The 24392-nt window shown below is 33.5% G+C and overlaps 1 protein-coding gene across 1 annotated transcript in view; it reads right to left on the reverse strand.

Moving 5' to 3' along the window:
• PGAP1 (post-GPI attachment to proteins inositol deacylase 1) overlaps window positions 1-24392 on the reverse strand; it is a 97779-nt gene that overhangs the window by 44273 nt on the left and 29114 nt on the right. Inside the window, exons 10-19 of the mRNA XM_017538721.2 lie at window positions 23348-23431; window positions 18996-19042; window positions 18589-18640; window positions 13253-13330; window positions 8600-8675; window positions 6228-6301; window positions 6071-6122; window positions 5430-5496; window positions 4915-5023; window positions 3362-3453 (exon numbers count right to left, since the gene is read on the reverse strand). Coding sequence (XP_017394210.1) covers window positions 3362-3453; window positions 4915-5023; window positions 5430-5496; window positions 6071-6122; window positions 6228-6301; window positions 8600-8675; window positions 13253-13330; window positions 18589-18640; window positions 18996-19042; window positions 23348-23431 — 731 coding nt within the window. The remainder of the gene's footprint in view (window positions 1-3361; window positions 3454-4914; window positions 5024-5429; window positions 5497-6070; window positions 6123-6227; window positions 6302-8599; window positions 8676-13252; window positions 13331-18588; window positions 18641-18995; window positions 19043-23347; window positions 23432-24392) is intronic.

Below are 24392 nucleotides of genomic sequence, written 5' to 3' on the forward strand. Positions count from 1 at the left end.
ATACATGCAACAAAAACAAAGCCTTAAGTTCTTTTAATGTTACATTATTAAAAGGAAATTTAAAGCATGTTCTCCATTCCACAGAATTTTTTTAGAACATAGGTAAACTTCTCTGGCAACCTGAGGAAAGCTATGGAAGTACAAGCTTACACAAAAGTTGCAAAAAATTTCAGAAAGTTCAGGGTCTCCCTAAAGTTCCTCCATGGATTCCCAGGTAAAAAGAGAAAAAAATCAGATAATGTACAGCCCATACTTGTGAAGTATAGTTTACAGCTCTGCATGGAAAATTGGGAAAGCTGAGTAAAAGGGAAAAAGGCCATTTTGCTACCTAATAGCAAATCATACATGACATGTTAGTAAATATACTATAATATACTGTAAATATACATGTTAGTAAAAGCATGCACTTTTGAGAGTATAAAAATAAAGTTAAGCATCATAGCAGGCTCAGGAGTCAGACTCCTGGATTTAGATTCCTGCTTTGCCTCTCACTAGCTCTGTATCCTTAGGCAAGTTATGTTCCCCCTCCGTTACTTTCCCTTCCCTCTCTCTATACCCTCGTCTGCATAATGAGACAAACAGCACTTACCTCACAGGGATGTAAGGCTTAAATATATTCATACTTGCATAAAGCATTTGGAATAGTAACTGGTACATTGTAACTGACTGGAAAACATTAGCTGTTGTTACCTTTAATGCCCTTCACTGCATTTAGAATCTTGTAAGAGGTCCTACACAGAGTACTCTGAATATAAAATTTCTTTTAATGATAGAGGATCATTGTTATGAGCATCAAATATTATACTGGGATGTAGATACAGCTGGATATCTAAGATACTACTAAACCTACAATCACAAACTGGCCTCCCTGTCTCATAGTCAAACTGCAGCCATACTTAGAATTTGGTACAGTATTTCTTTAAATTTTGAATTACATGCCAACATTGAAAAAAATTAGAAGATTTCATCTAAAAATTCAGATTTCTAGTTTCTCTTAATAGCTGAAGATCTGGCAACACTGGACTTCATTCCTGCACAGAAATGATTTACCTGAGTTTATGGAATTCTCCTGCCAAAGTAACTTTCAGTTTATGCTTTGCCCCCTTTTTCGTAAGAGCGGACTATAGAATATGTGAATATATTTTCCTCTTTCAGAAAAAAATTAACTTTATGAAAAGTTATCTATTGAAGGCTGAAGGTTCTCCCAAGTAGTTTCTCTTTATTACTCTTCTTCAATATGCTGTGACTGAGGAAGCAACATTTAAAATATGTACTATTTTGGCTGGGCACAGTGGCTCATGCCTGTAATCCCAGCACTTTGGGAGGCCAAGGCGGGCAGATCATGAGGCCAAGAGATCGAGACCATCCTGGCCAACATGGTGAAACCCTGTCTCTACTAAAAAATACAAAAATTAGTTGGGCATGGTGGCACGTGCCTGTAGTCCCAGCTACTTGGGAGGCTGAAGCAGGAGAATTGCTTGAACCCGTGAGGCAGAGGTTGCAGTGAGCCAAGATTGCGCTACTGCACTCCAGCCTGGCGCCTGGTGACAGAGTGAGATTCTGTCTAAAANAAAAAAAAAAAAAAAAAAAAAAAGTACTATTTTTTAAAACAAGTAGGATATACAACTTTCGTTCACTCTCCAACTACCTACAAGCTACATTTTTAAACCAGCATGAAGGAAGAACATCTTATGTCTTTCCAATAATTTAAGAATTTAATTAATACAAATTCTTTTTTTCTTTAATTTTTTTTATTACAAAACTAAGCTTAAGCTTCAATAACACAAATTTTTAATTGACATTTTAGAAAGAATCCACCTCTGCTACTGTAACACCTGTATATCCTCAGTCTTTAGAAGGATTTCCACATCACAACAAGAATATGAGGTCTGTCCTCTTTTGGTGGGTACTTATGCTTGACTCTAGCATTATCAAGCTAACTTGACTTTTCTTGTTACTAAACTGAACTATGAAACATGGGAATTATATGGATAAAACAGTATGTTATATTCCCACCCCAAACCACTGTGTACAGTAACATGCCCTTTGACCATACTAAATATACAAAGGTATAAATTAGAGAGATTTAATAACTGGTCACTTAACATTTTAAAATATTTATTGTAATTATCCATGATGCTATTTTCCAACTTATACTAAGATTTTAACCTTCCCTTCCTAATTTAGCACAGAATTTTTATATATTAACTTAGAATGTTATAATGTACATCCTTATAATGTAATAATGATTGTAATCTAGTTCTCACCAAATTGTTCAGAGGATTACATGAGATAATGCATATAACAAATGTTTCTAATTTAATTTTGCCTTGTGAGTTTTATTATTACAGTATTAAATGACTTAGAGTTCAAACAAAATTCTACTATGCCTGGATTGCAAAATACAAAAGACCAAAAACTAAAGTAAAAGTAATAAAAGCTGTAATACAAATTTGACTGAATTTTAAAACTATATAATTTCCCTAATTAATCAACTGTTACTTATCTATGTCCAGGCTGCACAATTCTGCAAATTACAGCGATGCTAATTAATATCTATAGTTCTATTGCTTTGTGCACTATTTTTGTAACATTAATGCATTCAACACATTTATCTATAATATAATTTATTTTTCCTTTTACAAACTGAGCATGCACAATATAAAAAGTTATTTGAAAACATTCATTTATATGACAGAGCCTATGGATTTTATTGTACTATGAATTTATAGTGTGGTATGAGCAACATGAAATCTTTTTTCTTTTCTTTTTTTTTGAGATGGAGTCTCCCTCTGTTGCCCAGGGTAGAGTGCAGTGGTGCAATCTCAGCTCACTGTAACCTCCACTTCCCAGGTTCAAGCAACTCTCATGCCTCAGCCTCTTGAGTGGCTGGGACTACAGGGATGCACCACCACACCTGGCTAATTTTTGTATTTTTAGTAGAGACAGTGTTTCACCATGTTGGCCAAGCTTGTCTCGAACTGCTGACCTTAAGTGATCCTCCTGCCTTGGCCTCCCAAAGTGCTGGGATTACAGACATGAGTCACCATGCCCTGCCATAAAGGCTTAATATAGAATTCATTTAGGCAAAAATATTAATTTGAGAATCAAGTATCAGCTCTCATTTTTTGGATGTATCCAACATGAAAGCATCACCTTAAAGCAGGGATGGACAACTATGGCCTGTGGGCCAAGAAAAATTTTTGGATTTTATTAAAGTGGAAGAAAAATGTAAAAGAAAAAAGGAAGAATACAGAAGCAGCTACAGCAGTGGCAGTAGCAAAAGGCACTGTATGTGGTCTGCAAAAAAATTATTGATTATCCAGCCCCTTATGGAAAAAGTCTACAACCCCTTCCTTACAGTTGTTTATTCATAAAACAGTAAATAATCAACCAGCCAGGAATCTCTCTTACCTGTCCAAGTATTTGTGAAAAGGAAGTCTTAATTGTCACCTAGTTTAAAACAATTATTGAAAAAAAAGTTAAGTTTCACCTAAACTCCTTTAGTTTACATTTTATTAAATTGAGCACTTCTGCACATCTCTAACCATAATAATTAATTTTCCATACTGGTAAACTTAAAGGCGTTCAAGATCTTAAGGAATCTTCTGAGCCACCATGTAAATTGTATTAAGTGTAGTTTTACTGTTTAATATATGTTCCCACATATCTAATTCTTTGACAGTTGAGTGAATGCTATTATGCTCCTTTACTACCTAAAATATTTAATTAAGTAGACTATCTTATTACCAGATCATGCCAGCTAAAGGAATTTAAGCCAAAGTAATATTTTGAAAAGAAATTCACCCTTAATTATCTCTATCATAAATATACTTTTTTTTAATAATTAGGAAGTCTATTTGATATTAGAAAGGAGATAAATATTTCTTAGGGAAACTTAAAATGGTTAAATTTTGTCGATATATGGACTTCTTGAAAATATGCAGTATTTGGAAAAACATGGGCATTTTGAGAGCATGCATTAGTTGGAACCAAATTTTTATCACACTTTTTTATATTCCTTTGATATTATAAATATGAATATGCAAGTTAAAAACTGCTATGGCCCTGAAAAACCCTTAACTGTTAGAAACAGAATGCAAGATATCAAAGTATTAATAAATTCCATGAAATCTAAATTAATTCATAATATAAGCTCAACTGAAACTTGGCTGGAGGAACAGATTCTATTAATTTGACAGTATCAATCCTAGTTTACCCTTGAAAAGTTAGCTCTAACAAAGAATCCAAATATTTAAGCTTGGCTTTAAGAGTTGAGCTTTCACTGGTTTTATATTTCACAGAAGCCTATGATGTCATAACCACTGAAATAAGTACTTTAACCACTTAAATCGGGAATCTAGGGGCTCTTCATTCATGAATCCATAAGTAAATAAAATGTTACTCTCAATTCTATTTCCCTTAACATAAAGAGATGTGCTTTAATTATAAAATAAACACAATAGGTATACAATCACACGTTAATGACTAGCAGAGCTTAAAATAATTAGTGAAAAGGAAAGAAGATCCTTAAGCTAACAACCAGTAGAGCTGTACACCAATAAGTATTACGTCAATTACTGCAGTAAGCCCATGTCAGCTGACTTCATGATGTTCTTCAATTTATAAAGATTCTGTACTTGGGGCTTCCAAATTTAGAAGGTTAATCTACAGTCTTTTTTTTTGGCTTTATCTTCTATTACTTATTAAGATGTATACATTTTCAAATAGTCCAGCTATGGAATGCTAAGATGGTGTTAACAGGAAAAAGGAAGAATATTTAAAGTATTTTAAATGCCTATTTTTTATATTTATTGGCTTCCATACCACCATATATCTGAAGCTAGTATAAAAAGGATGTTTCTAGCTTATTCTATAACTAAATCTTAAAAATCAAGCAAACATACAACTTACCTCATACTTGCAGTCTGATGATGTATACATTTTTAATAATGCCACATGGCTGTAATTTTCTGGTTGAGCAATATGGAGTTTCACAGAAATTTCTGTGGAAGATGGAACCCTGAAGAGATAACTTAAATATCAATTCTCAAATACAAAATGCTGGTAAAGAACCATCGCTAAGTTAATCCTCAGCACAATACAATCAAATAATGTAGAAGCTAGGTACCAGACCCATAATTGTGGATGGGCACTTTTTCAATGATATGACAATTGTTTGAATGCTCCCTCTAGGACACGGGAGTTGGGAGAAGGTGGAAGGGGGTTCAGCTGACAAGTAAGTAAAGTTTAAGTTCTCTATCATTTACTAAGAATATTATATATTAAATTATAGGAACAATGCTACATATAGGATAAACACATTTTACTGAGGCATTTTAATAATTCATGATTTAAAGAAATAAACTAACCAGAATATTTATTATTCAAAAACCCCAAAGTTTAAAGTAAATTCTTTCAATACTTACTGTGCAATGGTTAGCGAATCTTCATAAGACCAGGGAATATGAAGTTTATAGATACTGGTTATTTCTTCTGTTAAAACATTAAAAAAAAGTATCATTAACAATATGTTACCCTAAATGTTACATAAGCTACTATCATACGTAATTATACAATTGTCTATTTCATTAAAAAAATCAATACAGGTTATATTATGTGATAAAAAATTATGGAGAATTCCTAAATAATAATGCTTTAATTAGGTTTATAATAGATATTAGGGCAGATGGGCAGTACAAAGAAAGTGGAAAATATTAAATAACTAAATCTGAATTACTACTATAAGACATAAAGATGGATGGGATTTTTAAAATGTGGATATTTAAAGTGAAACAGATAAAAATGCTTTACTGTTAAGAAAGGGTCTATGCCAAATACCCTGGAAATATAAATAATTTTTCTATTATATATTTACTTAACATAAAAACATATGGAAGAATAAGTATTACAGAAAATTCAAGTTAACACCTAATGAGTCTTCAAATGACAATATTATTTTCTATATATATATTTTTTTTTACCTCTTTTTTTCTTTCATTTTTTTTTCTAGACTCAGAAGGGCAATAACAATCAATTTTTCTATGTATTTTTTAGAAAATATATTTACCTTTAACTGCTGAGCACTTGCTTACCACGTTGATTTTAAAAGCTTGGTATATCTAATAGAGTTTGACCACAAAAACAAAAAACAAAAGTTTACTTGTATGTTAAAGTAAACATTAAAGTAAAATAAAATCCTTCTTGTTGTAGTCAGGATTAATTACCTGTCCAAAATTCAGAAGCTCTATATTGTAGTATAGGCCACTTGTATTTATCACCACTTTCCTTGAAGACAATCCTGTTGAATTCAAAGTACTGTATTACTTAGAATATCAAGGAATTTTTCAAAAACGTACTGATAACATTAAAACGATGCCAATAATTAAAAATTTGTTTATAGGTTTTTACTTCTGTATGGAGTGAACTCCCAAAAATCTAATCCCCCTGCAATAAACTCTAGATAAAACAACTTTTATGACTTCTAATCACAATAACCTGCTTTTTTTTTTCCCCATTTATTTATTTTATTGCATTTTAGGTTTTGGGGTACATGTGAAGAACATGCAAAATTGTTGCATAGGAACACACGTGGCAGTGTGATTTGCTGACTTCCTCCCCATCACCTACATCTGGCATTTCTCCCCTTGCTATCTCTCCCCAACTTCCCACCCCCCACCGTCCCTCTCCTATTTCCCCCAACTGTCCCCAGTGTGTAGTGCTCCCCTCCCTGTGTCCATGTGTTCTCATTGTTCAACACCCGCCTATGAGTGAGAACATGCGGTGTTTGATCTTCTGCTCTTCTGCTTTTAAAAAGTCAAGTATATAATTCCAATTTCAGAAAGGTGTACTTTCTTGGTAGATCTTTTATTTTACAAGCTTGTTATCTTAAATGATATGAGCGATTCACAATTGTCATTTCTGTATTGTTCTGAGTATTTGTGTATCAAAAAAAAGGGTATGAGGAGAAATAAAAATTTTAAAGTTTTCCAAATTAACACAGTTTCTTTTCATAAATGGAATGTAAAAAAAATATATTTAAAGGATGGGCATACCAAAAGAGCACAGGAACCAGCCTAAAAGAGTTCCCAATATTCAAAGCTAGAACAACTTAAGCAAAAATATATATAATGATGGAACTGGATTATAACACAATGAATAAAATACATAACCTTGAGTCTATAGTGACATAAATAAAAATTGAATAAATCAATCAACAAATAGTAAGGAGAAAGGTCTCCTTTATCTCAGGAAGAATTCCACTAAATGTAGAATACCAGAATGATATTTGCTAAATACTAGATGAACCACTGGATGCTAAAAATAGTGGGTTATTCTAAAGAAAAACAGGGCATTTACATACTCTCAAATTATCTCACCCCAGCTATTTATTAACTACAAAAGAAAAAAGCAATTAACATTATAGCAGAGAAACCTAGCAGGCACCACCTTAACCAAGAAAGGAAAATTAACACAACCAGTAATTAGAAATATCAGTATCATGTATACTCAATATGATATAGTAGGAAAATCTCATTATTTCTGTGGTATTTTGGGAAAAATACATAACCTCAATCTAATCATATGAAAGTATGAGGCTGGGTGTGTTGGCTCATGCCTGTAATCCCAGCATTTTGGGAGGCTAAGGCAGGCAGATTTCTTGAGTCCAGGAATCTGAGACCAGCCTGGGCAACATGGTGAATCTCTGTCTCTACAAAAAACACAAAAAAATTAGCCGAGCATGGTGTCACATGCCTGTATTCCCAGCTAATCAGGAGGCTGAAATGGAAGGATCACTTGAGCCCAGGAGGCAGAGGTTGCAGTGAGCTGAGATCAGATCATGCCACTGTACTCCAGCGTGAGTGACATTGTGAGACCCTGTTGCCTACTCCCTCCACAAAAATGAAAGTATCAGACAACTCCAAACTATAAAATAATTAAACAGTATTCTTCAAAGGTTTCAAAGTTGTGAAAGACAAGAAAGATTGAGGAACTGTCACAGATTATAGGAGACTTAGGAGTCATGACAACTAAATGCAATGTGGGAACCTGGAGAAGCAGGACATCTGTGGAAAAACTGGTGAAAACTAAATAAAACCTGTAGTTTAATTAATAGTATTGCACCAATTCTTTCTTAATTGAAAAAACTGTACTGTGTTTATATAAAAGGTCAACCTTACGGAAATATGAGTGAAGGATATACAGGAACTCTTTTGTAACTTTTCTGTAAATCTAAAATTATTTCAAAATTAAGTTTAAAAGAATATTTGGAGAAATCTTGAAACCTTCTTATACACACAGCAATTTATATTTTATATTAAAATTGTACTAAAAGGGTCAATAGGATATATTTCACATAAGAACAGACACACAGATACATACACGTGATTACCTGAAAATGCATGTGATTATGTAAGTTCACTTCTCAGATGACTGCTAGCCCAGTATTAAATGAGAATCAAACCACTGAACCACATCATATAGTTATTCTAAGAAGTATACTTGAAATATTCAATATTTTATGTTATAAAGCTCTGCTTTACTGCAACTCTGTTAAAAATAAAAGCATTCTTATGCTTTCTAAAAACAAAGTACTTACCAAAGGAAAAAAGATGAGTTACAGGAAGTTGTAAGGATCTTGCTTCTCTTTTAAAGAATTCACAATCTACAACAAACTGAAATATAAAACACTGATTTATTAGAAAAAGTAAAGCTAAATTTATAGTAAAATAACTTTACTTGATGTTTGAGTGGAAAATAAGTCTATAAACCTCAGCTTTGGAGAAAGTATCATCTATCACACTATAATTCTGCCTATACTTATGTGGCAAGAATTTCTCAAGGAGAGATACTATGCTGAGAAAACTTGATAAACAAGCTTAACTAAATAGATAAATTATTAGAGGGCCATTCCTAGAACAACAGATTCATAGCAGTTTTTTTATAGCTAGCTTTAGGTGTTTGCAGAAGAGGGACATTAAAGGATGTATCAAAGTATTAAGAACCTAGGCTAATTTAAGATTAATTAAGAATTTAGATACTATATCTCTTAATGCTTTCATAGTCAAAAGGAAAATGTGGTTTTGTTATATATCCTTTTTAAAAATCCTGTATTTATTAAATATAGTCTAATTAGACTATAAAAGGCTTTTGGAGAAATACTGCCATTCATCGAGAGATGGCCAATGTTATTGGTGAAACATTATTTCAGGTTAAATAGTTATTACAGCAAGTAGAAAGAAGGTTTACTATGTATGGAGCCAGAAAAAGAAATGCTCTCCAAAAATGTAAAACTACAATGTGACATCTGCATTATTATAATTTTTTATAGTGAAATTTCTTTTTAGGTAACATTTCAATTAGTTGCATAAGAAACTGCTCTCACTTATCGGCAAGAATTGTTTCTGGTAAAGGAATAATTTCATTAAAATAATCTCTACAATACAATCATATTATTTTGATCTATAGAAGCTAAAGAAAAATTAGTCTGATGCGTAACTGTAGCTAGCAAGTAGTTTGCTGTCTACGAAAGTAGAAAGCTAATGGTGTCTATCCTAGGCTTTTCCAATGACTATACCCTGGATTTTCTGAAGTCTATTACTTTGTTTGCCTCTTGGGGAGATTTTTGATTGTTTTCGAATGTGAAAAATAGACAAGGGAAATTGCTATTAGATTATAGCGTCTACTTGGGGGAATAAAAGAAAAAACTTTTGCTTTTATTTCTCCCTCCTTACTTACAAGGCAAAGAACACAGATATTTTCATTTTAGAAAACAGCTGCTAAAAGATTAGAGAAATCATTTATTGAACAGGAATATTCATTACATTTTTACAAAATACTTTTGGGCAAGTCTATCTCAGACAGGGAAGCAATTTTTAAAAGCAATTTAACCACTTTGAACAAGTTTAAAATAATAGAATTTTTATTACTGCTTTAAAAAATTTGTCTGTGCCTTTAGTTTTGGGTAATGACAAAAACCTTACCTAAGAAAGAGAAAATTCAAAGGCCTGTCTCTGAAAAACCCCAAATAAGTGAATTTCTAATGGGTTTAATTATTTCATTTTCTCTTACAAAAAAGTCCAGATAATTCCATATTTGCATTTCTAAAAATATATTAAGACACTAGTTGACTCAAAAATGTTTTGCACTATTTGAATATATGTTACATTCTGATGATGAGCTATACATAGACATGCAAAAATTATGAGAGACTTAAGTTATAATTCTAGTGAGACAGGATTGTACAACAGTAGAGTCAGCAGTGTTACTTTCCAAAGAGCATTAAGATGCATTACATATTTATTAGGCTGCTAAGGCTGTCTATTTGCAGAAAGGCTCATTAATTTCTTGGAATAACCAGAGAGTGCCTTTTCAAGTTTGAGAAAAATGTTATATTCATTCAAAACCAGCTTACCTGCCAGAAATACCCATAAAGAGAGCTTTTAGTATTGAAGATGCTGAATTACCTCTCACTTGAGCTAAGCAAAACAGAACAATGAATGCATTATAAGGTACTTGTGAGATTTAGTCATTGAGATGACTCCCAACTACATCCTCCTTTTCCTTTCTTTATTTTTCCTAAATTTCTCTGATTATTTTGGCTACAAATCTTATCAAACTTCTCATTCAAGAAACATTTTTTCGGCCAGGCACCAGGGGCTTACACCTGTAATCTCAGCAATTTGGGAGGCCAAGGTAGGTGGATCACGAGGTCAAGAGATCAAGACCATCCTGGCAAACATGGTGAAACGCTGTCTCTAAAAAAAATTAGCTGGGCGTGGTGACGCATGCCTGTAGTCCCAGCTTCTCAGGAGGCTGAGGCAAGAGAATCACTTGAATCTGAGAGGGGGAGGCTGCAGTGAGCTGAGACTGCGCCACTGTACTCCAGCCTGGTGACAGAGCAAGACTCCGTCTCTAAATAAATAAATAAATAAATAAATAAATAAATAAATAAATAAAGAGAGAGCGAGCGAGAGAAACATTTTCTTGAGCATGTATGCAGTAGTCACAGAAGGGCAAGGATGCAAAGCAGAATAAAACCTATCTGTTCATTACTCAAAGAGTTCACCACAATGTGGTCATGGCAACGGAGACATAAATAAATTATAATTCAATATAATAAATTTTTCAAAGAAGTTATAAACAAAGTATCATGAGAATAAGTAAAAGATTACTGGGGGACTCTGGAAAAGGGAAAAAATGACACGGGTTGGATCCTGAAGAGTGAGGTTGCTGGGTGAAATAGGAAAAGGGGAGTCCAAAGGGCCCTTTATCTCCATTTTCTTTCTTACCCACTAATTCTATTGAAACCACCATTCTTTTCTTTCTATTCCCACTTCCCTAGTACAGGCTGAGGATACCTTATCCAAAATGCATGGAACTAGAAGTGTTTGATTTTTTTCAGATTTTGGAATATAATGAGATATCTTGGGGATGGAATCCAAGTCTAAACATGAAATTCACTTATGTTTCATAAATATACACATAGTCTCAAGGTAATTTTTTTATTTTTAATAACTTTGTGCATGAAACAAAATTTTGACTGTTTTGACTACATCTCACCACATGAGGTCAGGGGATGAATTTTCCAATTGTGGTGTCAGGTCAGCACTCAGAAAGTCTTTAGATGGCATGTCCTCATTATTACAGAGGTGAGCATCCTCACCTGTCAAAAAGTTTTAGAGTTTGGATTTTTGGATTAGGGATGCTTAGTCTGTACAAGTCCCTTATGAGATGCCTACTCTGTTTCTGATCTATTCTATACCGTAAGGAGATTAAATCTTCCCAAATAAATGATTTCTGATACTATTACTACTATAGTGAAAAATCTTAGGGCTTCCTACTGACTTCTGAATTCTGTGAAGTCCTGAATCCTCCAATCAAGACTTTCATAATATGGCCATGAACTAATTGTCCAGACTTTTCCTCCACTACTATTCTACCCATGGTGGCCATCCTTTCAAAATTCTTATTTACTTATTCACTGTTTTTCAAATATAGTTCATGCTTTGCTCTGTTGCTTTGTCTAAACAGTGCCGTCCATTATAACTCCTAGCAATGATGTTACTATTAAGCAACTGGAATGTGATTAGGACAACTAGGGAGCAGAATTTTTTATTTTATATTAATTTAAATTGAAATAACCACATGTGCTAGTGCTTCCTGTATTGACAGCATGGGTCTACAATGTTCATTTTTCTTATAAAAATCCTAATTATCTGTTAAGGCCATTTTGTTTGTTTCATTTCATTTTAAACGTGGGGTCTCACTATGTTGACCAGGCTGCAGTACAGTGGCTATTCACAGGCATAATCATAGCATACTACAGCTTTGAATTCTTGGTTTCAAGCAATTCTCCTGCTTCAACTTCCCAAGTAGCGGAGACTACAGGTACCTGCTACCATGCCCATTTTAAAGCCATTTTAAATATCGCCTTACTTAATATCATTCTCTTCATATACTTGGTATATTCTAATTTGTGTTACGTGTATTTGGGTAGTTCTTTTTTCACTCTTCCCTCTGCTCCAGTTACATTTCTCTCTCCCTTCCCAACAGTATGTAGCTATTTAAGAACAGGGTTATGTCGGCCAGGTGCAGTAGCTCACACCTATAATCCCAGCACTTTGGGAGGCTGAGGTTGGGGGATCATCTGAGGTCAAAAGTTCAAGACCAGCCTGGCCAGCATGGCAAAACCTGATCTCTACTAAAAATATAAAAATTAGCTGGGCATGGTAGCATGGGCCTGTAGTCTCAGCTACTTAGGAGGCTGAGACAGGAGAATCGCTTGAACTTAGGAGGCAAGGTTGCAGTGAGCCAAGACTGTGCCATTGCATTACAGCCTGGGTGAAAGAGCGATACTCCATCACAAAAAAAAAACAAAAAAAAAAAAACAGGGTCATGTCTTCATTTGTGTGCCTCCTATAATTCCTGGTACATAGCCTTGTACTTAAAGGGTACCTAATAATTCATAGGTTTTGGACCTATGAATTATTATTATGTGCCTAACAATTCATAGGTTTTGAAAGACTGATTGATAAACTGGAACCAGTTCTCACTTGGCACAAAAAAACTCGGGTTTATTCTGCTTAGTTCAAGTTGGAGTAGATGATCCTAATAATTTAACAGTCTTAGGTCGACATTTAACTGGCTACTGTTTTAGATAAACTCTGTGCAGAAAAACTCATCGAAAGAACTGTAAAATTTAGCATGTGTCCCCAAAACATTCTGATAATAATCTTAATCCACATGTTACCTTAGTTCCATGAACAGATGGTACATAAACAACAAGATGAGACAAAGATGGATAGTCTTGAAGTCTTAATGTCAGAGACTAAAAAAAAAAAAGATCAACTATTTTTATTTCATAGAGATTAATACATATTTAAAGAAAGATAAATTACACTTATTTCTTAATTATTTTAAAAAGCAGACTTCCAATTTATGTTAGGTACTTCATGAAATGCCCATGTTTACATTTCCAAGTCAATAATCCTGTTGAAAAATCAAATTCCTAATAATTATGTTAAATAGGGACTGCCAAAATATTCCCTGGATCCCTTCACATAAGACAAATTACATTAAAGGTTAAATTTAATTATTTTTTATAAGTATTTCCAAATTTGTTATCTTTTTATAATTTGGTTGTTACATATAGTGTCACAGTATTATTTCTACATTTATTTTCTTAGTATATAACAAAAAACATTCAACAGCTGATGAATGAATGGATGCTAAATATAATGAAAGAATTACAATTTAATATCAAACAATTTTGATCTAGCCCAAACAGTAAAGAGTTGCTGGCTAATGGCATATCTGCACATCATCCCCTGGAATTTATTTAGCAAATGATAAAGACAAGTATGTCTAAATAATGTACCTCATCAAATGAGTAACTATTCACTTCTCAAAATTAAGACCAGATCCTATAGTCCATATTTTGAAGAATGAATTGGTAGAAGACTGCCTCTTTAATGAAAAGCCAAGGCATCAAACACAAGTTTTAACTTTTAAGTTCAGGGTACCTGTGCAAGTTTGTAACATAGGAAACTTGTGTCACGGGGGTTTGTTGTACAGATTATTTCATCACCCAGGTATTAAGCCTAGTTACCCGTTAGTTATTTTTCCTGATCCTCTTCCTCCTCCCACTCTCCACCTTCCAATGGGCCCCAGTGTGTGTTGTTCCCCCTACATGTCCATGTGTTCTTATCATTCAGCTCCCACTTATAATTGAGAAGATGCAGTATTTGGTGTTCTGTTCCTGCATTCGTTTGCTAAGGATAATGGCCTCCAGCTCCATCCACGTTCCTGCAAAGAACATGATCTCATTCGTTTTTATGGTTGCATAGTATTCCATGGTATATATGCAACACACTTTCTTTATCCAGTCTACTACTGATGGGAATTTAGGTTGATTCCATGTCTTTGCTATCGTGAATAGTGCTGCAATGGACACATGCATACATGCGTCTTTATAACAGAATGGTTTATATTCCTTTGGGTACACATCGAGTAATGGGATTGTTAGGTCAAATGGTATTTCTATTTTTAGGTCTTTAAGGAATCGTCACACTGTCTTCCACAATGGTTGAACTAATTTACACTCCTGCCAAGAGCAAGTAAGCATTCCTTTTTCTCCGCAACCTTGCCAGCTTCTGCTATTTTTTGACTTTTTAATAACAGGCGTTCTGACTGGTGTGAGATGGTATTTCACTGTGGTTTTGATTTGTGTTTCTCTAATGGTCAGTAATGTTGAGCTTTTTTCCCATATGATTGTTGGCTGCATGTATGTCTTTTGAAAAGTGTCATGTTGGTTCATGTCTTTTGCCCACTTTATAATGGGTTGTTTTTATCTTGTAAATTTAAGTTCCTTATAGATGCTGCATATTAGACACTTGTCGGATGCAGAGTTTACAAAAATTTTCTCCCTTTCTGTAGGTTGCCTGTTCACTCTGTTGATAGTTTCCATTGCTGTGCAGAAGCTCTTTAGTTTAGTTAGACCCCATTTGTCAATTTTTGCTTTTGTTGCAATTGCTTTTGTTATCTTCATCATGAAATCTTTGCCTATTCCTATGTCCAGAATGGTACTGCCTAGGTTGTCTTACAGGGTTTTTATAGTTTGGGGTTTTACATTTAAGTTTTAAATCCATCTTGAGTTAATTTTTGTATATGGTATAAAGAAGGGGTCCAGTTTCAACGTTCTGCATAAGGCTAGGCAGTTATCCCAGCACCATTTATTGAATCGGGAAACCTTTCCCCATTGCTTGTTTTTGTCAGATCTGTTGAAGATCAGATAGTTGTAGGTGTGTGGCCTTATTTCTGGGTTCTCTATCCTGTTCCATTGGTCTATGTGTCTGTTTTTGTACCAGTACCATGCTGTTTTGGTTACTGTAGCCCTGTAGTATAATTTGAAGTCAAGCAGTGTGATGCCTCCAGCTTTGTTCTTTTTTATTTAGGACTGGCTTGGCTATACTGGGCTTTTTGGTTCCATATGAAATTTAAAAAAGTTTTTTTTCTAGTTTTGTGAAAAATGCTCATAGTAGTTTAATAGGAATAGCATTGAATCTAGACATTGCTTTCAACAGTATGGTCATTTTAATGATATTCATTCTTCCTATCCATGAGCATGAAATGTTTATCCATTTGTTAATGTCATCTCTGATTTATTTGGGCAGTGTTTTGTCATTCTCCTTGTAGAGATCTTTCACCTCCCTGATTAGCTGTATTCCTAGGTCTTTTATTCTTTTTTTGGCAACTGTGGATAGGACTGTGTTCCTGCTTTGGCTCTTGGCTTGACTGTTGTTGGTGTCAATAGGAATGTTAGTGATTTTTGCATATTGATTTTATATCCTGAGACTTTGCTTTAGTTGTTTATCAGCTTAAGGAGCTTTTGGGCTGAGACAGTGGAGTTTTCTAGATATAGGATCATGTTATCTGCAAATAAAGATAATTTTACTTCCTCTCTTCCTATTTAGATGCCCTTTATTCCTTTCTTTTGCCTGAATGCCCTGTCCAGGTCTTCCAGTACGATGTTGAATAGGATTGGTGAGAGAGGACATCGTTGTCTTGTGCTAGTTTTCAAGGGGATTGCTTCCAGCTTTTGCCCATTCGGTGTGATGTTGGCTGTGGGTTTGTCATTAGATGGCTCTTATTACTTTGAGGTAGGTTTCTTCAATATCTAGTCTACTGAGAGTTTTTAACATGAATGGGTGTTGAGTTTTATCAAAAGCCTTTTCTGCATCTATTGAGATAATAATGTGGCTTTTTTTGTCTTAAGTTCTGTTTATGTGATGAATCACCCAAATAAAGTTTTTAATCAAGTTTTATTCTGGAAATATGTGTGGGGTGGGAGTAGTTATATGTTCTAACAATATGCTTGCATTAAAACATTTATAAAGACTCTTAGCTTTCCCCAATCTTTTTCAGAAGCACCAGTGTAGGCAAGGAGGACAGAGATGCTCAAGCTAAAGTCCCATCAATGAGTAGCCTTCTAATAACCTGACCAGATTCCTGTGGCATGCTTATTAAACATAAACTCCTGGGCTTTGCCCCAACTTAGCAAAGTCCCTGTGACAGACTCATATGTTCTAATGTAAATTAAAAAGCCTTAAAAGAGCCTTATAAGCCACAGCTACAGGGAGCTAAGACCCAAATTAGCTACCAAAATGGTAGCTAATATGAAACATAAATTAATTAGAAAGAACTTGGATAATGTGTGCCACAATCCACTCTAATAGCTTTTAAGTGTTTTTTCTCAACAATGGCCAAGTGTTGAATTTATACATGCTTTGATGGAGGGCCCCATCTATTTATTAAAAGTTCAGTCCACAGAAATGTCTAACAGTGATATAATTCTCATCTGACATTATTTTTTTGAGATGGTATTAATATGAATAAACTCTACAAAATTTCTTTTCTTTAGTCATTCCTTCAATTTCACAGCAAAATAATTTTGTGTGCTATTTATAAATGGCTAATACACATTACATACAATTTGATTTTCATTACAATAAAAAAAATCTATCCTCTTAAGCTGAGAGCACATAACATTGCAGAATGCTATAATTCCTGTTTTCTAAGTTCTCTCTTTCAGCATTTGCCATGAAAAGTAGGCAGCTGAAATAATTTGTTCTCCTGCTGTTCAGCCAGCTGTTTCCTACATGCAGAACAAACAACATAGGGACCTAGTGTTTGATGGAGAAACTGATTAATCTTTGGAGATTTAAAAGAATAATATAAAAATTTTATGATTTAAGAAATACCTTTTAAAGCATAGGAGCAAAATACATTTTATTGACTTTTTAATAATTTATTTATTCTTAATCCTTATATTATAGGCTGGATATAATATCCAAATTAATCTATACAATTCATCCATGTAATAAAAAATCATTTATACCCCTCAAGCTATTGAAATAAAAAAAATAATTTGAAGAAATATTCGATTACACCTTATAAATAACTGATCAGTAAGTATATCCTAATACTTTTGTTTGTTTTGATCCTGGTCAGGATAGTACCAGTGAGAGACCTTCAAAATGTTCATGAGTCAATTTACTTTCCTATCATATTTGTTTGATAAACTCAAGGTCGCATGAATGAATATGTACAAATAAGATTTAGCAAGATAACAAAAAGAATTGCAACCATTACAAAGGGAAGCATGACTTGCAATTATGTCTTTTGTCACCATTCTTCTCTGTTAATATAAGTTACTTACTCTCTGTATAGTATAGAGTTGACTATATATACAAATAATTATAAATATTCATGAGCAAAAATAACTAACTTAATTGGAGTTAACTGTGAAATGACTGGAATCACCAGATGATTTCACTTTCAAGTCAATGAATGAGTTTAGGATTCATTATGAAACTGTGTTTTATTTTTAAAGTACAGATTTACTTGAAGACTGAAAACTATCAATCCTGATATACCATTATCAGTTATAATAAATACAATCTGGATAACAGAACAGATATTTTCATCAAATTTTATAATTATTTTGCTTTTTCAACAACAGATTTTGAGACTACACAAATAAGCCCTTTATAAAAGAACTTGCTGACCCACCAGAGTTGCTTAATCAAATCATAAACAACTATTAAATAAATCCCTGATGTGACTTATCACCCTGGGGAGTACTAGGTAAACTAGTTGTTCGAGTGCTTGACCATGTATCATATCTTTTTGAGATGTCCATGTTCCCACTGCAGGCCTTTCCTCCCAGAATGAATTCTAAGTATACTACTCAGCTCATATTTTAAGGCAGGCCATTCAAACATATCCTCAAATTGAATGTTAGAAATCCATCCAGTTCTTTTAGTATGAAGCTATAATATACAGAGATTTAGAGGACTGTTAACTTACAGTTTTTATCTCTGAAAGTAAAAAATATATATAAATAACACTAATTGCATATTATTCCCTATCAAATGTATTTTTGGGAAAAATGTTTTTTAAATGTAGGTTAGCAAATCTCAAGCTTATTTAATATCAAGATAAGCTAATGAAAAAGAATATTTTAAAATGTATATAGACTCAAGTATTTTTTCACCTGAATATTAAAATTCTGAAGCCATAATTTACCTTAATTGTTGGCAGCAGTTCAGTTTTCCATGATAAATCAACCCCTTGCTGGCTTTAAAATAAATATGAAAATATAATTAAAGGACAAATATATGGAAGTATTATAAATTATAAATAAGATTCAAAGGAAAAAGAAATCATCTCTACACCTAGTAGAGATGTCTAGTGAGTCTAATCCAATATACTCTGTCCACATAGTTCCCTTAGAAACAAAAATGTTTTTCCTAATTTCAATGTTTGCAAAAATTACTAGTATATTCATTTCCTTTACTATCCATTTTAAAAACAATACTATAATTTCACACAGCATCAAAATGATAATAACAATGTATGAAGCTATTCTTAAAGTGTGATTTCCAAGTATTGTTTATGTTCAGATAAATGAACAGTGGGTTCAAAAGACTTACCACATAGAAGTGCTGTTTATGCAACCAAAAATCCAACTATTCGTATCCTGTTGATGAACAGTACAAAACAAAACACACTAAGTATTGTAGAAAACAATTATATAAAACAAGCATCTATCTTCAATACTTTATACTTATATGATAGGGTGACTGGGAGCAAGTGAAACATAAATAATAGCTTATTATTGAGAAACATATCCAACATGTTCTCAAAGTCAAACAAATCAAGGATGGCTAAAGAAGTCTAATGTCAACATTGATAGCTAAGCGGTTATTCCGGAGCAAGAGTATGAGAAAGAGTGCCCTGACAGCTATCTACTATCTATCTCTCTCTCTCTTTTTTTTTTTTTTTTTTTTTTGAGATGGAGTCTTGCTCTGTCGCCCAGGTGTCGTACACTGGTGCGACCTTGGCTCACTGCAACCTCCTCCTCCTGGGTTCAAGTGATTGTCCTGCCTTGGCCTCCTGAGATTTACAGGCATCCACCACCATGTGCAGCTAAGTTTTGTATTTTTGGTAGAAATGAGATTTCACCATGTTGGCCAGGCTGGTCTCAAACTCCTGACCTCAAGTGACTCGCCTGCCTCCGCCTCCCAAAGTGCTGGAATTATAGGTGTGAGCCACCATGCCCTGCCATCTCTCTATAGCATATCACCTAAGCATTTCTAATTATTGAACCAAAATTTTCAAAGAGGTCAGTAATGTCCATACTTTAATTAGAAAGTAATCTACATCTTTTAAACCAAGAAAGAAAAGCTGGAGGTAGACTTTTAAACAAACAAAAATCCATAGCCAACCAATTGAAACTAACTTATATACTGCATTTTACTTTATCATTTGAGTTCCCATTTGGTTACCAGCAAATAACATCTTTTTTTTTTTTTTTTTTTTTTTGTTTTTTTTTTATTTTTTTTTTTTTTTTTTTTTTTTTTGAGATGAAGTCTCGCTCTGTCATCAGGCTGGAGTACAACGGCGCCACCATACCCAGCTAATTGTTGTATTTTTAGTAGAGATAGGATTTCACCATGTTGGCCAGGACGGTCTCAATTTCCTGACCTCGTGATCCGCCCAACACCATCCCAAAGTGACCAGCAAATAACTTCTACACAACCAAGAATGTGTTTGGACTAAAGTATAATTCCAAGGGCTCCAGACTAAAGCTGGTTAGATTCATCAGCACAGGATGAAAATGCTACAGAGATATTATGACATTTTAGCAAATTCTGTATTCAGCTTTAATCAGTTAAAAGCAGTGTGACCTGAGATCTTCACTGCAACTTTTAAGGAAGTAAGAGCAATGTTCTGAGACATAATTATCTAACTACTGAAATCCTACCAACACATAAGAGGATGAGAAGCACTGCTCAGATAGCTAAATACATGTGTCCTTTGAATTCTGGGTAGGACAATCAAGAAATCAATCCCTTTATTCAACTGATATTTACAAAATCCATTCTAGGGCCCAGGAATTATATGCTAAAGCCCTCAGGAAAATGATGAATCAGGCAGACATAGTCTCTGCTCTCATTCAGCTTAAATAAAATGCTAAGACATTTTTCAGGATTATATAAAAGAAAGCTGATAGGAAACAAACAAAAAAATGTGGTGTTTCTCTGCAGGCGAAATACTTTTATGAGTCTTGTATCAGTTCCCTGTAATTCTCAGAACAATAATTTGACATTAAAGAAGCAAGGCAACAGAGCAGATCTCCACAGCCTGGACACAGAAAATCTAGCAGGCTGTAAAAATCCAATCCATTTTTGTAAAGGGTTTTTACAGCTACTAAGGGGGGCCTATCCTCAAATGTAGCCTTCATTATAAAAATTGCTGATATTCCACACTACTTCAGTGTACAGGAAATTCTGATTCATTCATCAATGGATTGAACAGATAATTTATTACTCAAGCCCATCTTAAGATATCATGTTGATATAACGTAGGTGTCAAAAGGCTAGCTAGTTACAAAAACATTAGAAGTTACTCAGGGATTATTGACTAACTCCTAAAGTATATAGGAAAGAAAACACTGCTAATAAAAAATCTACAGTTCTCAAAAAATTCTGTCCACAGTAAAAAACAATGCCTATAATGGCTGCTAAAATCATTAAGTGAAAGATTGACTGGGTACCTTATAATAGATGGATCATGCTGGCACCACAGGGCCCATCAGTATTTTTGTCTCTAGAAGTGGTAAAACCAGCCATTGTGTACTTCCTGATATCAATAAATAGGTGATACACAGCTCTACTTATAAAACATTCTTACTATAAAAAATTAATCTGAATCTAATCAAGATTCTAGATCTAACTACCAGTTTATAGAAAATATAGGGGATAGAAATACATACTAAAAGACACTATGAGAATACAATCAGTTAAACCCAGAATGTGGGGAAAAGAGTGGGGGCTATTTATTATAAAAGAGACTTAAGATCTATGAACCAGAGGCAATGTATACGTTAGACTCTGATTCGAATAAACTTGAAATTTAAGTGAACCAAAGAAAACTGAACATGGAGTGAATAACAGATGATAGTAAGGAATTAGTATTAATTTGATTGGATGAAATAATGGCATTATGGTAATATGTAAAATCCTTATAGAAAAACATACTTTATGGATGAACTAATAAATGCCTACAATTTACTTTTAAAATTCTTCAGTCAAGAAGAGTAGGAAGGAATAAATGATGTATGACAGAGTATTGATAACTGTTAAAGCTCTGTGAGGATTATAAAAAAATTCATTCTAATATTTTATTTCTGCCTTTATATATGCTTGAAAACTTCTAAAATAAAAATTAAAAAGATTTTTAAAATTCACCATATGACTTTATGCTAATTAATACCAGTGAACACTAAATACAGAAAAAAAGATCCTCCCATCAGCCAAATGAATAATTTGCACTTTGGCAGGCATTTTTCTCAATATAATAGTGACATTCTGATTTGAAATTCAGTATTAAGTGAGAAAGGATATTTTAAGCCATTACTCTCAGGGCCAGAATCCGCCAGGGTAAAGAGCCCATCTAGATTTTAGGCTAAGAGATGCTAGTCTCTGTGAGAGATGCAAAAGTCTGGCAATTCCACTAAAATGCAGTATTCATTAGCACCCAGCCCACATGCCTATCATCTTTTTAAAAAGATTTTACTATATAATCAGATGTCAGCATCTCCAGCAAAGTACTAGATTTTGGTTCTAAATAAATACAAATAACTTAACAAAAGGGAGAAGGAATACATGGAAATATAAAGTGAAGAACCTTGAGACATGCCAAAAAAAAAAAAAAAAAAAAAAAAAAAAAAAAAAAAAAAAAAAAAAAAAAAAAAAAATCAGAATAGAGGAAAAAGAACCCAAATTAAGAAAAAATCCTGAAAGTTAGATATGTAGATAAATTATTGAAGTATAATTTAAGCATTACTTTCTTCTTTTTTTTTTTTTCTTTTTGAGACAGGGTCTCACTTTGTCACCTAGGCTGGAGCGCAAGTGGCATAATCTCAACTCACTGCAGTCTCAAACTCTGGGTTCAAGCGCTCTTCCTCCCTGAGCCCAACAAGTAGCAGGAACTACAGGTGTGTGCCACCACGCCCAGCTAAGAATTTTGTATTTTTTGCAGAGATAGGATTTCATCACCTTGCCCAGGCTGGTTTCAAACTCCTGAGCTCAAACCATACACCCACCTCAGCCTTCCAAAGTGATAGGATTATAGGTGTGAGCTACCACACCCGGCTTCCATTCCTAATATCATAATAAATGCACGCTACAGCTTTTTTAAACAATATCACATTTTTTAACAGTGCCTAACATAATACTCATTAAAAAGAAACACAATGGATCTAAAGCCTCAGCTGAAAGTGAAAAAAAAAAAGAAGAAACACAAAAATCAAAATCATTATTCTGATACAGTAAATCTAGGTAATATTGTAAAAGTTACTCTATTATCTTCGAGAATATTTGGTATAAAAAGTACCTCAAATTTTAATATGGAAGCCAATGGAAAAATAGAATTCACTTTATGAAGTTACTATAGAATAGCTTTGCTTACTTACATCTATTCTTTAAAGTACTAACAGAAACTTATAATTAAAGGGGTTTTGAATTCCATTTATTCATCATGAACTGAGTAAAACTAAGGCAGAAAGACAGGGTGGAAGACCTAAACTAGAACCAAAGTTACAATTTAATAGCATAGTATCTGTGATAGAAAATTTCTGATTAATACTTTTCAATTAAAACACTGTTCCAGAGAAATTATTTTTCAACTACTTAGATTTAACTAGGTCTATCAGTAGAATTTGAAAAATGAATAATAGTTTAACCTCTTAAATCTACATAGAATGTACCAATTATCTTACCAGCATAGTGCTCTGACAATAGGCATGAGTGTAGATTTTTCTATGATTTTCAAGGGGAAATGTAAAATATATCTTCTCAGATTCCTAAAAAAAAAAAAAAGGAAAACACTCAATATAGCTATAATGAGTACATTAATTTCAACATTCCAAAAACCAGATATGGCAAATGAGTAATTATTCTAATTCTATCATCTTCGTGGTGTTGAGAACCAATACTCTAGGAGCAGAAGGAGGAAGATACAGAAGGGCAAGAGAAATATTAGGTATAATCTCTGTAGTCCTCAGTTTGTCCTGGAAGTATCAGTGTGAATGAACTTTTTGTTGTTGTTGTTTTATTGTGTGTTTTTTTGTTTTGTTTTTGTTTTACTTTTTAGTTAAGCTTTTATGCAGTTCTTAGCTCTGGCCACTGAAAAGGCCTAGAAATGCCAATCCAATAGCTATAAGCATTTCTAGCACCAGATTATGGTTTTGAGACCCTTTAATGGTCACTGATAAGTGAGCCAACACACCATTCTGATAATGAGTAAATATAAGGTAATATCCAAAGATCCACACAATTATCATTCTTTTCTCATATGATTTATTCTACTTTTGATTAGTAGATGAGCAGATATTTTTCTGTAAGTATATAGAATTAACTAGAGTACTATTCTAGTTAATAAATAATAAAGTTAAACAGCATCATTTTTGCATCCTCCTAAATCAATTAATAACTCCAGGCATTCCTCATCAACAGTGGCTAACATCACAAAAATAGAGCCTGGCAAAAACAAAAACAAAACAAAAATCTGAATATGAAAAAGCAGCTAGATCCAACTACTAAATCACAGGACCACAACTGGCAAAGGAACATGTTGAATGACTACAGGAATGCAATCAGTAAAATCAAGAATGTGAAAATCTACAGGACAAATAACTTGTTGTTTTTGTTTTCTTTCAACAAATAAGTTTCAAGAAAAAAACGGAGAGCGTGGTGGTAAGAGAAAGTCTTCCAGATTAAAAAGGAATGAGACATTAATCAATAACAATGTGTAGGCCTTGTTTG

This window comes from Cebus imitator, unplaced genomic scaffold, assembly GCF_001604975.1.
Source record: "Cebus imitator isolate Cc_AM_T3 unplaced genomic scaffold, Cebus_imitator-1.0 Scaffold113, whole genome shotgun sequence".
Lineage (NCBI taxonomy): Eukaryota > Metazoa > Chordata > Mammalia > Primates > Cebidae > Cebus > Cebus imitator.